Source organism: Sapajus apella, unplaced genomic scaffold, assembly GCF_009761245.1.
Source record: "Sapajus apella isolate SASKATOON/1434 unplaced genomic scaffold, GSC_monkey_1.0 scaffold117, whole genome shotgun sequence".
Lineage (NCBI taxonomy): Eukaryota > Metazoa > Chordata > Mammalia > Primates > Cebidae > Sapajus > Sapajus apella.
Window position 1 is genome coordinate 2,092,395 of NW_022437057.1, and position 15,314 is coordinate 2,107,708.

The 15,314-nt window shown below is 52.1% G+C and overlaps 1 protein-coding gene across 2 annotated transcripts in view; it reads left to right on the plus strand.

The window, feature by feature from the left end:
- The first annotated feature begins 8,712 nt into the window (after positions 1-8,712).
- NEURL1B (neuralized E3 ubiquitin protein ligase 1B) overlaps positions 8,713-15,314 on the plus strand; it is a 42,863-nt gene continuing 36,261 nt past the window's right edge. For both annotated transcript variants that reach the window (XM_032260355.1, XM_032260356.1), the window contains exon 1: positions 8,713-8,899. In XM_032260355.1, the coding sequence (XP_032116246.1) occupies positions 8,869-8,899 (31 nt within the window). In that variant the 5' untranslated portion in view covers positions 8,713-8,868. The remainder of the gene's footprint in view (positions 8,900-15,314) is intronic.

Below are 15,314 nucleotides of genomic sequence, written 5' to 3' on the forward strand. Positions count from 1 at the left end.
CTTTCTGAGGCCTGCTGGGTGGCATCTTCCTGGTCCTCCACTTGCCCTGCCAAGGTCTACCTTTGATCTCCTGCCTTTTCCAACCCCACCAGCCTCCTAACAATACCTCAAGAAATGCGGCTGAATCTCACTTTACACTACAGATGTGCTTTAGAGAAAAAGTGTACGCTACACTGGATCCTATTGTAAACATGAGAGAATTCTAACCTCGGTCTTAACTGAGCCTTCGTTCTGCACCAGCGCCTTCCCAGGCTTCTTCTCATTTCATTCCCACTCTAGGTGTTTCTTTCCCCATTCTACAGATGAGGAGCCTGAGGCTCAGAGCAGGAACACAACATGGTCAAGATCCTCCCAGCTGGGTAGGAGGGGCTGGTTGCATACCCAAGCCAGGGCCCAGAGCTGGCCTCTGGCCTCTGTGGCATCTCCTGCCAGAGCCTGTATCTACTCCCCAGGTAGCCCACCTGAACCCACGGTAGCACATGAGAGCTGGCATCTTAGCCAATCAGGGCCTAGCACATTAGGTTTGGTTCAGGAGGACACATATGTCCCTGCTATCCAGGACCCCAGTTCTACCCTAAATCCTTCCCAACTTGGGATTCCCCCCACACAGGTTCCTGCTGCAGCCTAATCACCCTGGTGCTTCTGTGCTCTCCCCTGAAGCTCTGAGCCCATGTGGCCCCAGCTCGAGGCAGCTGAGAAGTCCCGAAAGACCACAAAAGAACAGAGGCATCCAAGGCTTCAAGGCCCAGCAGCCATGATCCACTTGCACAATTCAGCTGGCACAAGCCCTCCAGTTCCCTGTGTGGGCTCCCAACCACCTCGCTGCCCCTGACTCAGTCCGGCACCAAGACAGGAAGACACCACAGTCATCAGGGTCAAGACAGGCAACTTCACCTACTGGGCCCACACTGTGTCCCCACTCTGTTCTTTCCCTCTAGGAGAAATGTGCCTCTACTCAAGCAACTGACCCCAGAAATAATAATAATTAATAATAGTGGCAACTTCCCTTTATTAAGCACTTGCCACGTGCCAAGCGCTATTCTAAGTATTTGATACAGTATATCATCTCATTTAATCCTAAAAACAATCCTATAGGACTAGTACTATTATTAGCTCATTTTACACATGACGGAAGTAAGCACAGAGAAGTTGAATAACAAGCTCAAGGCCACACAGCTAGATAGGCAGGAAGCCAGATTATGAGCCCATATGGTCTGGTTCAAGAATTTGACTCCTTAATGAATACCCCACAACCTGTGAGTGAACCCAGTCCCTGCCACTGGGTTCATCCATCCACTCATCCGTTCAGAAAACATTTATTGAGCACCTACTCTGTGCCAAGCACTTTCTATTCATTACCTTATTGCAAGTTTGTATCACCTGTGAGGCAGATATTATTATCGTTCCCACTTTACAGATGAGACAACTGACATTCAGAGAGGTTAAGTACATGCACAAAGACACACAGCCAGCAAATTGTTCAGCAGAGCAGGAGGATGCAAGTGCTCAGCCTTCAGAAGGTGGCATGAGCCAAAATATAGTAGACCTGGTGTGCCCAGCCAGAAGGCTTGGGCTCTGCCCTCCTCACAGATGATCCCTCTATTTGGCAGAGGAGGTGAAGTGGCGGCAGAGGACTGAAATGACTTGCCCAGAGTCACCCAGCCAGAGAGTGGCAGAACCAGGACTCAAACCCAGGCTGCTGGGCCCCACCTAAACCCTCTCTGCAGGGGAAGGGATTTTTAGCAGAGAAGGGCTGCAATCAGCTTATAGGCATGCAGGGGTGGGTCCAGGGCAGGGAGATCCTGAGAAGGATAAGGCCTTGCCAAGCTCATATCTACTGACTGCTCACTATGTGCCAGTCCCTTTGGATCAGTGCATCTATTTCTCCAAATGCCCTATAGATATAGAGATAGACTCTCAGCAGCTCCATTTTACAAGTGTAGAAGCTGAGGCACATATAACCCTTAAGGTCACCAAGTTAGTAAGTAGCCTTACCAGGATTTCAGCCTGGGTTAAGTCCCACACAATCCATTACTCCAGTTTTGCTTCGAAAGTCCGCCTCCCCCTGGGTGGGTTCTCTGCTGCTCCAGGAAGTCAGCAGGGGACAGTGGTTTATCCCAGGCCCTGGCCAGAACGAGGCACTGGACTCAGATGAATCAGCATAGCCGTGCCCTCAAGTTACTGCAGTTAGGATAAGCTAGGCCCTCTGCAAACTCTCAGCCATCTGAGGGGGCCAAGAGGAGGAAAGCACAGACTCTGGGGTCAGAGTGGGCTGGGTTCCAATCCTGATCCTGCCATTCTTGGCTGTGTGGCCTTGGACAAGTTACTTCACCTCTCTGAGCCTCCCAGCATGCACTGTAGAATGGAGATGATAACAGCCCCTACCTTGCAGGAGGAGGTGAGGATTAAATGAGGAGACAAACACAAGGGTCTGAGAAGCAGCTCCTTAACCCTTAACTTCCTTTCCTGATAATAGGGTTGTTATGAGGATGAAAGAAATCAGAGCCTAAGATGTTCAGCCAACCTGTTCTCTGCCGGTGTGACTGTGGCCAAACTACCTACACTCTCTGGGCTTCAGTTTCCCTACCTGTAAAATGGGCGTGTTGACAGTACTACCTCCTAGGGTAATTATGAGGTTAATACATCTATTGTGAGGCTAGAACATGCCTGGTACTCAGTAAATGTTAGCTATTATGTCTAGTAATTATCATTGTAATCGCACAGTGAATGCTAGTTATTGGGATGATAGATTGATTTCAGTTCAATTCAGCCCCTGCTTCAGGCTCCTGTCTCATGCCCGTGACGTGCATTTCAGATCATCTGTCCCTGTGTTGTGAGGAAGTTGAGTGTGGAGTACCCATGACCCCAGCACCCAGCAGGGCTGCCTCCCTTGGAATTCAGGCAAATGTCAGCCCTTGGCCTTTTCAGATGTCTGGCATGGGACCATCCATCTAAATGCTATTGATGTGTCTTTGGCCAAACTCAGGAAGAAGTTCTGTCTACTCACTTCCTTCCTGTGTACCACAGACGAGCTCCCTTTGGAGCTGGCCCTGGGACCAAGCCTGTGTCTGCATGCACAGGACAAGGAAAACCAGGGGATGAACTTCTTTCCTTTTTTGCCTTGGCCGCCAGGTATGTGCTGCCAGACTCTACCACATAAAAGTAACTTGCTCATTGGGGATAGTGCAGTGGGACCACCAGAGTTTTTCGTTTGCTTTTACATTTTTTAAAATTTAAGATCCAGGGGGTACGTGTGCAGGTTTGTTACATGGTTATATTGTGTACTGGTGAGGTTTGGGGTTCTAGAGTACCTATCACCCAAATTATGAACGTTGTGCCCAATAGGTGATTTTCAGCCCTCACTCCCGTCTCACCCTCCCCGCTTTGGGAGTCCCCACTGTCTGTTGTTTTCATCTTTATGTCCATGTGTATCCATTGTTTAGCACTCACTTATAAAGTGAGAACATGCAGTGTTTGATTTTCTGTTTGTTTGTGTTTGTGTGTGCGTGTTGTTTTTTTTTTTTTTTTTTTTTTTGAGATGGAGTCTTTTTCCATCTCCCAGGCTAGAGTACAGTGGGGCAATCTCTGCTCACTGCAACCTGGGCTCAAGCAATTCTCCTTCCTCAGCCTCCTGAGTAGCTGGGATTACAGGTGCCCGCCACCATGCCTGGCAATTTTTGTATTTTTATTAGAGACAGGGATTCACCATGTTAGCCAGGTTGATCTCAAACTTCTGACCTCAAATGATCCACCCACCTTGGCCTCCCAAAGTGCTGGGATTACAGGCGCATGCTATCATGTCCATCTAATTTTTGTATTTTTAGTAGAGACAGGGTTTTGCCATGTTGGCCAGGCTGGTTTTGAATTCCTGACCTCAAATGATCCGCCCACCTCAGCCTCCCAAAGTGCTGGGATTACAGGCATGAACCACTGTGCCTGGCCAGTATTTGATTTTCTGTTTCTGAGTTATTTAACTTAGGGAAATGGCCTCCAGCCCCATTCATGTTGCTGCAAAAGACATGATTTCATTCTTTTTTATGGCTGCATGGTATTCCATAGCATATATGTACCACACTTTGTCAAATCAACTGCTGACGGACGCTTAGTCTGGTTCAATGACTTTGCTATTGGAGTGCTGGTTTTGAAGCCTGAGGGATGTGGGCTCCTGGCTCCTCTGCTCACTGCTGCGCCACATCAAGCAAGAGAACTCATCACCTGAACCTGTTTCCTCTGTAGAGAGGACGGAGAACCCTCTGAGTCCTGCCTCCTTCTGTCTGTGTGAGCTGGGCAGCTCCTTTCCATCTCTGAGCTTCAGCTTCCTCTCCTGCGAAATGGGAATTGACTTGTGTTCATGACTGTGCCACCAGTCTGTGACAAGGATCACTCAGAGGGTGCAGCATGGGGCCCGCTATGCGGTTGGCACTTTGTAACCAGCAACTGAAAAATGATACTTTTTCAGGTAAAGACCTGAGTTTGGAAATCATCGTCAGAGTTTGCAGAAAAGCAGAGCCTTCCTGCAGCCATTTTAAAACGGAGCTTTGCAGTGTGATTGCAGACACTCAGCTCTTGAGTTGTGAGGAGGAGGCTGGGTAAACACTCTGAGGAAGGGGTCATTTGGCACAGGTGTCTGCAGTGGGCATATGCCCAGCCCAGCCCCGCAGCTCAGCGCGTACCCTTTTTACAGCATGCACCTGATTGCCTGCTATTGAATGGGGCAGGGCCTGCCGGGGCATGCCCCCAGGGAGCCCAGCCAAGGCACTCCCAAGACCCACTGCCCTGGGAGGCTCTGCTGATGCTGCATAATCAAGAGAGACAGCCCCACCCAGAGGCCCCTACAACCCATGTGTGGGTACTGATGCCAAAGGAGGGTGGCACAGTCTGTGCAATTCTGGGTGTGATTGGTGGAGATGTGTATATGTGTGAAAGTCAAATCCAGGAGCCACTGTGACTGGAGGCTGCTGCCCGGGCCTGAGGATGTCCCCACCCATGCTCTGTCCCACAGGCTCTATGGAAGCCGTTAGTGTGTGCGGGTTCTGGTTCTGAGATCTCACCCACTCCTCTCCAGCCCTGGTGTCCTGCTGCCCTGGCACCTGGGCAGAGCTGTCCTCTCTAACATTAGGGGACACTGCTTAGATGATGAGGCTTGGATATGGACACACCTGGGCTCACATTTCAATTCCTCTTACAGCTGCAGAGCCTTAGGCATGTGACTTTACCTCTCTGAGTCTTGGTGTCCTCGTTTGGAAAATGGGGATGCTAGAACCTATCTTCTTTGATGTAGTATGACTGCAATATTTGGAGAAGGGAGAGATTCAGATTCCATCCCTGTGGTAATAAAGGATCTCGTACAGCAGGTGCTCAGAGTCCAACAGTCCCTTCCTTCCCTTGTTGCTGTTAGACACAGTGCCTGGGTCCCAGGCCCCTAACACATGCAGACAGCAGTTTCACACTGTCCCGGTCGGCCCTGCTTGGAAGCTAGTGGGAAGGAGTGAGGCTGGAAGAGGCAACAAAAATGGGAGGCCCACAATCCAGATCAGCTTGGTACACAAGCTGCAAAGACAGGGGAGCGCCCCTGCAGACTTGGTAGGGGCAGGACCAATCAAACTCTTAAACCTCAAACCATAAATCACTCCCATGGCCTTATGTGGGCTGTAGGGCTCAGCAGATGATTGCACCGGAAGGTATACTTTAGAAGGCACGACTCAGGAAGCCCCTCCTCAACTGCCGGACAGGGAATACATGGTTTCTATTTGCACACCTCCTGGGACAGGAATCTCTCTCTCTCCCAAAGCCACCTCTTCTACCTTTGTGGACTAGCTTTGTCTTCCTTCTCAAGTGTGGTGCCCAGAGCCAAAGCGACTTCTGGAATAGTCTAATCAACTTGCACTGGAGCAGCAAGCCCCTCCTTTGTCCTAAAGACTATATTTCTATTAATGCATCCCTATTTTGCTCATTTGCTTATTTTTCCCTGCACATATCACTATTCATCACCTGAGGGTCTAGGGCTACTAACGGCTAAAACTCATCCCCTCACAACTCTTTCTCTCCTTTTCCTTCTCTCCCTCTCTTATTCCCTTTCTCCATTCCTTCTTTCTTCCCTCTCTCCTTCTTTCCTGTTTTTCTCTCAGCTCAGGGCAATGCATCTCTGCAGTCAATTTATGCAAATGTGTATTGAGCACCTGTACCTGCCAGCCCTGTCCTGGGCACTGGGGTTTCATAAATGACTACAGCCTGCCTCCTGCCTACAGGAGCCTCCTGTCTGGCATGGAGAGGTCAGAAAGTTAGCAGCTACCACACCTGTCTTGAGGGTGTAATTGAGGGACAGAACAAAGTGCAGAGGGACCTCAAAGGGACGAGCAACTACTGTATGTGCCCAAATATAAGGCGATCCAAATAAAGGTTAAGGGCACTTTATCGTCGAATAATGTAAATTAATGGGGTGAAGATGAAATAGACATCTACTTGTAATATTTCATTTATTACTTTAGTTAGACATACATATTTACATTTTTTTTCATATAAAATACTAATTCGGGAAGGTTGCTTTTGTCAGTTTCAAATTTCAGGAAACGATTTGATTCTAATTGTTTTCCATGTGGCCTTGACACTAGTGTCACCATCGTGTTGGGGGGCAGCTTTTTACTAGAGCACATGCGACTCTCAGAGCTTCAGATGCTAACACACGGTCCTCTCGAATCCATGTGTCAGGCAACTGCTGGGCACTGTGTCTCCACCGCAGGTCCGATCGGCAGCACATTTTGACAGTGGGGATTCACCTGCTGCAGGTGAGCATTTGTGATCAGCACAACATGGTCACTTACTGAGGTACCCTGAAAGCGGCCTTTAAAAGGCCTATTCACAACAACCTCTCACCCTTGCCATCATAAAGTCATGTTTGTTTGCATTGCCTTATCTAAGGAAAATTCCCTCCATTCCCTTTATGATATTGCTGACTCCCATATGCAACCCAATCTCACACAGAAGGAGGATTAGCTGGGCGTGGTGGCTCACCCCTGTAATCCCAGCACTTTGGGAGGCTGAGGTGGGTGGATCACTTGAGGTTAGGAGTTTGAGACCAGCCTGGCCAACATGGTGAAACCCCATCTCTACTAAGAGTACAAAAATTAGCTGGGCATGGTGGCAGGCGCCTGTAATCCCAGCTACTCCTCAGGCTGAGGCAGGAGAACTGCTTGAACTCAGGAGGCGGTGGTTGCAGTCAGCCAAGATTGCACCATTGCACTCCAGCCCGGGTGACAGAGTGAGACTCTATCTGTGACAAAAAAAAAAAAAAAGAGGATCACACTAACAGACCTTTCTCAAATAGAACTTTGGGGTTAAAATTAAGTCACTGAGAGAGCACCTGTAATATGAGAAATTAGTAACTCAAATACAAGACAACCTTATGTTCAGACATATGACGTCAGGGTGGGGTGGGGAATCAGGGTTTCCGGGAAGTGGAAGCCTTAAAGGCCTGAGAGCCTTCTGGGATGGGTCATGTACTATAAGAAAAGGCAGCGGAGATCCAGGAGGCTGTCTCCTGAATACCCCACTTTTATTCACTTTTATTCAAAGCTTCAGGCTAGCTTTGCCCTGCACCACTGGAAGATCTTGGGCACCTCTCTTCCACTCTCAGAGCCTCAATTTCCCTATCTGTGAAATGGAAGTAATAATACATATTTCATAAGGTATTCACGGGATACAAGAGCATGGAAAATAAAACTGAAAAAACAGCTCATTTGGAATTGGGTCTTCTCGGGCAAGTAATTGCACTTCCTGGGCCTCAGTGTTCCAGTCCGTGAAGTGGAGGCTGAGAAGGGCACAGCGACTGCACGTCTCACTGTGTGTGCTCCAGGTGCCTGAATGGGGGTGCCTCCTACCCCTCTTCTCATCTCTTCCATGTCCGATGCCTTCCAGTCCATCAGATGGGGCTTACATGCCCATACCCCAGATTCTCCCTAAGCCCCCAAACAATGTCATCCCATCACTCTGCTGGGATCTGTTTTATTTTCTTGCTGGCTTTGATTATTATATAATGTGATCTCAATTGCTTGTTATTGCTAGCTTCAGCAAGCCATCTCCAGGGCAGTGGGGGCCTTGTCTGTATCTGCCCGGCCCAGCACAGTGCCTGGATGTGCTCAGTAAATATTTTAATGAACAAGCGAATAAATTAATGAATATGGTTTCCTCTTCCCAATCTTTGGACACTAGGTGTCTTCTGTTCCTCAGCACATGGCCTAGGGGGTAGAAAAGACTCCACCCAAACCCGGAAAACCTGGGTGTACTGTCTCCGAGCCCTTTACACGGTCACAGGCGCCCTTCCGCCTGCGTGTAAGTCCCCCCGAGGCCGAAGCACTCTCCAAAGAGATCTGCCGGGGCTAGGATTTGGCCGGCAGGGGTCCCAAGCCTGGAAGAGGGCCTGGCACACAGTAGGCCTTCTCAGAGTGTTGGAACAAATGGGTGACAGGCCAGCAGACTGCCGATCCTGGCACCCGAGGGCACCCAGCTGCCCTGCGCGCCTTCCCGGCCCGGGCGCGGGAGCGGCGAGGGCGGGAGTCTTGGCTGTGCTTCTCCCGCCGCCTGGTGCAAACTTTCAAAAGATGCGGCGGCCGCGGCCCCGCCCCTGCACTGTTGGAGGCGGTGGGAGGCGGGGGCGGAGCCGGCGGGCCCGGGCCGGTGGCTCCTCCTCCTCCTCCCGCAGGCGCCGCCGCCGCCTCCCTGCAGGCTCCCGCCCTAGCTGCCGCCCGCCGGCTCGCCCGTGCAGCGGCGATGCCTCGGAGCGTCGACCCGGGTCCTGGTCCCTGACCCGCTGCGTAATTAGCCTCCTTGCGCCCAGAGCGCGCCGCCGCCAACGCCGCGCCAGACGCAGCGATGGGCAACACGGTGCACCGGACCCTGCCAGGTAAGCCGGGGAGCCCTGCTCGGGAGGCGGGCGCAGGGTTTCTCTCCTCCGGGAACCCGCTGGGTGACTCCTGGAGAGCCACCCCACGCCCCTTGGAGCCCTCGGCGTGCAGCAGGCTGGAGTCTCCGCTACCTCCCGGACCCCAGCTCGGCGCGCGCCCAGCGGCTGGGCTTTGCGCTCCGGGAGGGCGGGTACCGCGTCCTGGTTACCTTGGGGACCCCAGTCCTCATTCTCCAAGCTTTGGCCAGATGCGCAAAAAGGGCCGATGGGGCGATGCCGCGCGCCCCCTCGCCTTTGTTCCAGCCCGAGGGCGCTGATGAGCGAGCTCAAGGCGACCTGGGTGGGGGTTACTGGAGCCGGGCTCGCCCGGGCTTCCGACGGCCAGAAGCCACCCGTGGTGCCGAGACTGCAGCTGCTGAGAGTGAGGGGTGCTCGCAGGGGCACCCCAGTTTCCAGCCTCCCAGCGCCCCCGCGGCACATGCTGCCTTGCTTTGGCCACGTTCCCACGCGCACCCCGGTTGCGCCCCCCCTCTGGTGTCCGCCCCACTGGGGACTCCTTCTCCCCCTCGGAGTCGCTGCTGCAGATTGCGTTAAAATCACCCCAGAATTTCTGCGACCAGAGTAAGGCGATCCGGAGCAGGGTAACGGGATAGGAGGAGGCCTTATGGAAAATACCTGGTAATTGTGGGAACAGATTAGCGGTCCCGCGCCCGCGCGCGCCCGTGGAGGCTCAGTGCCCAGCACTTTGCATACCCCAGCTCGGTATGCAAAGAAGCTTCGCGATAAAGATGTGTATCCCAGTTTTACAAATAAAGAAATTGAGTGTCAGAAGAGGTGAAATGACTCACCCAAGGTCACACAGCCAGTAGTGGGAGAATCTGGAGTGGGACCTGTGTCTGTCTGCCTTCCCTCCGCTCACTCGCCCAGGTCTTTGGAAGTATTTTGTCTTAAGGCTGGGCCTTTGTAGCATCCCTTGAGCAAAAGGTGAGAGGGGTGTGTGTGTGTGTTTAAAGCATACAGGCTCGCTCTGTGGGGAAGCAAGTCAGCTGTGAGGTTAATTTAGTGTGAGGTTCTAGCAGAGAGACATCTCACCCCATCTCTGCTGTAACACTCCCGTATAGCTCTCCCTTCTAGGCATGGCATGCAGTTAAAGAATAACTGCTCCTGGAGTGGGTTGAAATGGACAGAGCTGAGCCCAGGATTCCCAGGGTACGAGCCCACTCCGACTTTACAAGCCTCTGAGCAGCTGCACTCAAACGTTCAAATTCTCAGAAAGGTGAAGTCACCAATAGAGTCACCAGCTAGTCAGTGGCAGAGGTGGGATTAGAACCCAGGTTTGCTTACTAGAGGGTGGCCTCCACCTCCTGTGGACAGGGCTATTGCTAGGTTTGGGGAGAACCCACCCGTGGGTCAGGAGATATTTGGGGATGTTGGCAAATAGGGCAGCAGATATTCTTGCCACAAAGACTCTGAGATGAGGCACCTCAGCACAGGCCCCTTTGCTCAGTTTCTTAATTTAAAAAATGTTTATACTATTCTAGTAAAAAGCCATTCTGCCACCTGTGGGTCAGCCTTGGGGTGCATAAAGGGACAGACACACGCCAGGCAGGCTAAATATAGCTGGAGATTTATGTATTCTCCATCCCTCTCAACCCTCTCTCTGTGGGCTGGGCCACCCTAGGCTGGGAGCCTGCAGTTAAGGTTGGTTACCCACTGCGGTGTCTAAGTATGGGGAATTCAGACTCTCCTCTGGCGCTTGATGCTTGCATTGAGTTTGAGGAAGGGGTCAGAACTGAAATTCCTGAGTCACATTGGGTGGCAGGTGCCAAGAATATGAAGGACCGTTTATTGTTTTCCAACCTACCAGTAGAGTTTCTTGCACACCCTGTGCTATTTTTTATACTTCTGTACCTGGCATGTGATGGTCCCCACGCCTGGACTGTCCTTTCTTGTCTGTCTTTCAAAATTCAGTTGTCGTTGTCGTCACTTCCTCCAGGAAGCCTTCCCTGACCACCCACAATCTCATCCTTTGCTCTGCTACCTGGATATCTTAAGTCTCTGCCTGTTCATTGTTGAAATGACTGCACTGTCATTGCCTGTCTCTGTGACTCTTTGGGGTTCCCTGAGGACAGAGCCCTTGTCTTGATCATCTTGTATCCCTGGTTGCCCATTCCAGACATTGGTGCCTGGCAAGAGTTCAAACACTGGTGGTGGAGCTCAAATGTTGCCTGAATCTTAGGCTGAAGGAATACTTGGCACTGTCTTGCCCTGTAGAATCCTTGTGCTTTCGTTCTCAGGAAAAGGACACATGCGTGGGGTTCTTTCTGCGGGACTTGAAATAGAGAGCTGGCATTTGCTGAGCACCTGGATTCCATGCCAGGCTTCCTGCATATGTGGCTTCATTTACACGCCAAGCATGCTTCTCCTCAAGGCTTCTGCACTTCCTGATCCCTCTCCCAGGCACATTCTTCTCCCCATCTCCCGGTGGCTCCCGCCAGGCTTCCTTGGGGTCTCTGCTTGAATGAGGGGCCTGCTGTTGCCCCCAGCCCCATCTCACTCCTTCCACCCTGCTTTAAGTTTCTCTGTAGCATGTATCACCATGTGACACGCTGTATGTGTTGTCAGCAGTTTCTTGTCTGTCTCCCCCAGGGAGATTTTGTCTGTTTTATTCAATGCTATACAGTCAGCACCTGGAGCAGGGGCCGGTACATAGTAAATGTTCCGTAAGTACATGCTGAGTGAATGGAAGAACATCCCTGCAATGTAGGCATTCTCATCCCCATATTACAGTTGAGAAACCAAGACTCAGAGAGGCAGAGTGGCTTGTCCCAGCCCACACAGTTCACCCAGCTGGCAGAACTGGGATTGCCATCTAGGTTAATTTCGCTCCAAAGTCCTGCATTCTTATTCTGACATGCTGTGGCCTCCCAGCCCCTGATCTAGATAACATTTATTGGATTCCCCACCATGCACGTGGCAGGCTACACTGTACAATAAGGAAATGCCAGAGAAAGGGAAGGTTCTTTATGATGGATTGTGGAAGCCTTGCAGCAGCTCTTGCAAAGTACATCAGCATATTCAGAGGAATGCCCTTTAAACAGAACTGTGCCGCACAGGCTCTCACATCTACTAAGCTCCTACTGTGTGCTCTATGGTCTCTTTCCAGCTGCAACTCACCCTTGCAAAGTAAGGTGCCACTTTCCTCCATTTTAAAGAGATTAAGACCCTTTGCCTACAGTTAGGCAGTGGCAAAGCTGGGCTTAGGAGGCTGACACCTGCCTGACTCCTAAAGCCATGTATTCCTTCTCTCTCGACTCCCTTAACCTTAATCTAGGTTTTTGAAGAAGGAAAAAAAGTGTAAGCAGGTGGGGATGGGGGAGGGCAGCATTCCAGGATGAGGGTAGGGGAGGTGGGGGAGGGGCTCAGCCCCTTCTCCTAAGGCACATTTCGGTCCCTTCCCTCTCGCCCCTGGGGCTCACCCGCAGCTCTGGCTGGAGAATAAATTCAAACTACACGTTGGGTTTAATCATTAACTTGGCCCACGCTTGACCAAACCAACAGCTTTTTCATCCTAGCCCAATAACCGGGCATCCTGGAGCTTTGGAGCGAGGGAAGTGTGTTCATCCCGCTTTATACCAGGCCCTTCGTCAAGGGCTTTACCCACAGTATCTATTTGAAATCCTCCTAACAACCCTTTGGAGGGACTATATTTATCCCCATTTTACAGGGCAGCAAGTGGAGGCTCAGGGAGGTCAAGCACACAGAGTCAGGAGAGAAGCAGTCTCCCCTCACCTACGTGGACAGTCTACAAGTGCTGCACCCAGACAAAGACGCGCTCGCCTACCCCAGACACTCTGACACCCTGCCTTGCAGAGCCCCAGATAAGGGGCCATGTGGGTGCTGGGCGTACCCGGACACATCTGCTGCTCCCTGGCTTCCTATCTGAGCCGTGGGTAGTGAAGCTCCCGGGGCCTGGCAGCCGCTGTTTTCCCTGGATCTGGACTTTCTCAGCTCTTGGGAGGACAGTGACCCTTGTCACACTCCGTCCAGCCATGGCAATACTGCATGGATGGCTCATGGAGTGATACTCCCTTCTCTCTTTCTCTCTCTCCCTCTCCTCCTCCTTTCTCAGTCACAGCTTCACGTTCAGTTGGGCTTTCCTTGCCTGTCTTGCTCCATCTTCCCCCCATCCCATGAGGTCATTAAGAACCACCTGTATCAGTGATTCTGGAGAATCAGAATGGCTGGCTACCCTCATAAGCTGGCCCTAGTGGAAGGGGCCAACATGCTCTAACAGAATGGGACACTCAGTTGGTTACATCACTAGAGAGCGCAAAGTACTGCCACCCTGTGACTCAGATGGAAGGTCAGCACCCAACACTCCCAGCAAGGCCTGGCCACCAGTCCCTGTGGTCTCACCACCGTGGGTGGTGGCCAGCTGTAAAAAAATCTTTAATCACAGAGAATTTTAAAGTCTGGTGCATTTATATAGTAAGCGTATTTTTGCTTCATAAACTTTTGCTTCAGTTGCACATGCGGGTGTGTGTGAGATGCATGTGTGTTGTGTGTGTCGCCATGTAAAATCCATTTCTCTCCCTGGGTGGCAGCAGGATTCACTGAGAATTGGAAGGGCCTGGCCTACCGCAGTGCAAAGCTGGTGTTGTGGTGTTAGACTCAGATCTTGCAGTCAAGCTGCCTGGGTTCAAATTTCAGCTCAGCCAATTCCCAGTGGCATGACCTCTCTGTGCCTGTTTCCTCACCGTGAAACAGGGGGACCAGGGGTAGCTCCTTCATGGTTGGTGGGGATGAGAATTACATGGAATAGAGAAAGTGAGTGTTCAACGCATGCCCAGGACGGTAGCCATCGTGGTTCTGGGAAGAGAGGCCTCAGGCCTGATCCTAGGGGTCCCTGCACAGGGCTGGCTGACAGATGCCCTTCACTGCTTGCCTTGAAAGCCCTGCCCCAGGTGACTGCAATCCTCCAACCACGGGGCTGAAGATGAGGAGATGCCCCTTTCCTATGCACTGACAGCAATTCCCAAGGGTTCCTTGGGCTCTTTCCTGAACATTGATTTCTGCTGAGAAGGAGCTGCCTGGTGGGTTGCATTTACAGTTCTTCTGTGTTCACCAAGCCTCCAGCCAGGGTCCATGCTGGGCAGCGGAACACAGCCTGGGTTGAGGGACTCAAGTTCTAGCAGGAGAGACCCGCAAGGATGCAGCAGTGAACAGTACAAGGTGGCAGGGGAGCTCAGGGGGTTGCGAGACGCCAGAAGAAGATGCAGAGGAGGCTTCCTGGAGGAGGTGCTCTCTGTCTAGCTGAGACCAGAAAGAAGAGACATCGGCTAGGAGAAGGGAGTGAGAAAGGCTGTCAGGGCACCATGTGCAAAGGCCTAAGGGAGGGAGAACAGCCAGGTGTGGGGAGCTGTGGAGTTCTGAGGACCCCAGTGCAAATGGGGATGGGATGTGAGGTCACAGCAGTGGGAAAGGCTGGAGGGGGGGACCTGAGGTAGGAGAAGGCTTCTTGCAGAGCGGGCTGCAGTCAGGAGGCTTCGATTTCTCAGCTGCCACACTCCCAACCAGGATAATGTGCTCTGTTTGCCAGCAGGGGCGTTGCATTTTCCCTGGGCTGGACCTCAAGGGCCACTCAGAACAGGCTGTTAAATCTCCCCCACGGAGAAGAGTCAGCTCTGCCCCTTTTTTGGACCAAAGGGCTTTCTGTACTCGTGGTGCTCTCTGAGGGCTTAAAATAGAAGCCCAGAAGCCAGGTGTGTGGTTAGAGCTTAAAGCAGAGAGGGAAGAGGGAGGGCGCCAGGTCGCCGCCTAGCAGGTAGCATGCGCTCACCTGGGCAGCGTTGTGGGGTGGGTCTGAGCTTCTGCACACCTCCCCTGCGCCTGGCCCTTTATCTGTTCCATCCCATTAAAGCCATCGTGAGAGCCTTGCAAGGCAGTCTTCTCATGTCACAGAAGGGGAAACTGAGGCTCAGAGGGGTAGCGAGATCTGCCTGGTTCACGTGGCCAGGAGGTAGCAGAGCGAATTGGATCCCAGGCACGATGAGCTCCACACCCCTTCCCCTCCATCCCACAGCCACTGCACCCTGGGGACTCCGGGGGCTCCTCTTGCCGACTTGCTGCTGCCCCTTGTCCTCATCCTGAGCACCTGAGCCCCACCCTTCTTGCAAGTGCACCCCCTTTGCCCTCTGAAGATGAATTACTTCTGTCCACAGCATCCAAAATAAAGCCGCACCTGGAGAAGCCCCCTACCCCTGCCCACCTCACCCTAGGCCTGTAGACTCTGGAACTCAAAAGCTGGATGTGGCCTCTGGGAATCTTGCCCGAGAGGGGAAGGGGTGGGCTTGAGTTCTGTGCTCCTTCTTCCTGTCCAGCTAAGACTCAGGCCCCTGACTGGTCTGCCTGG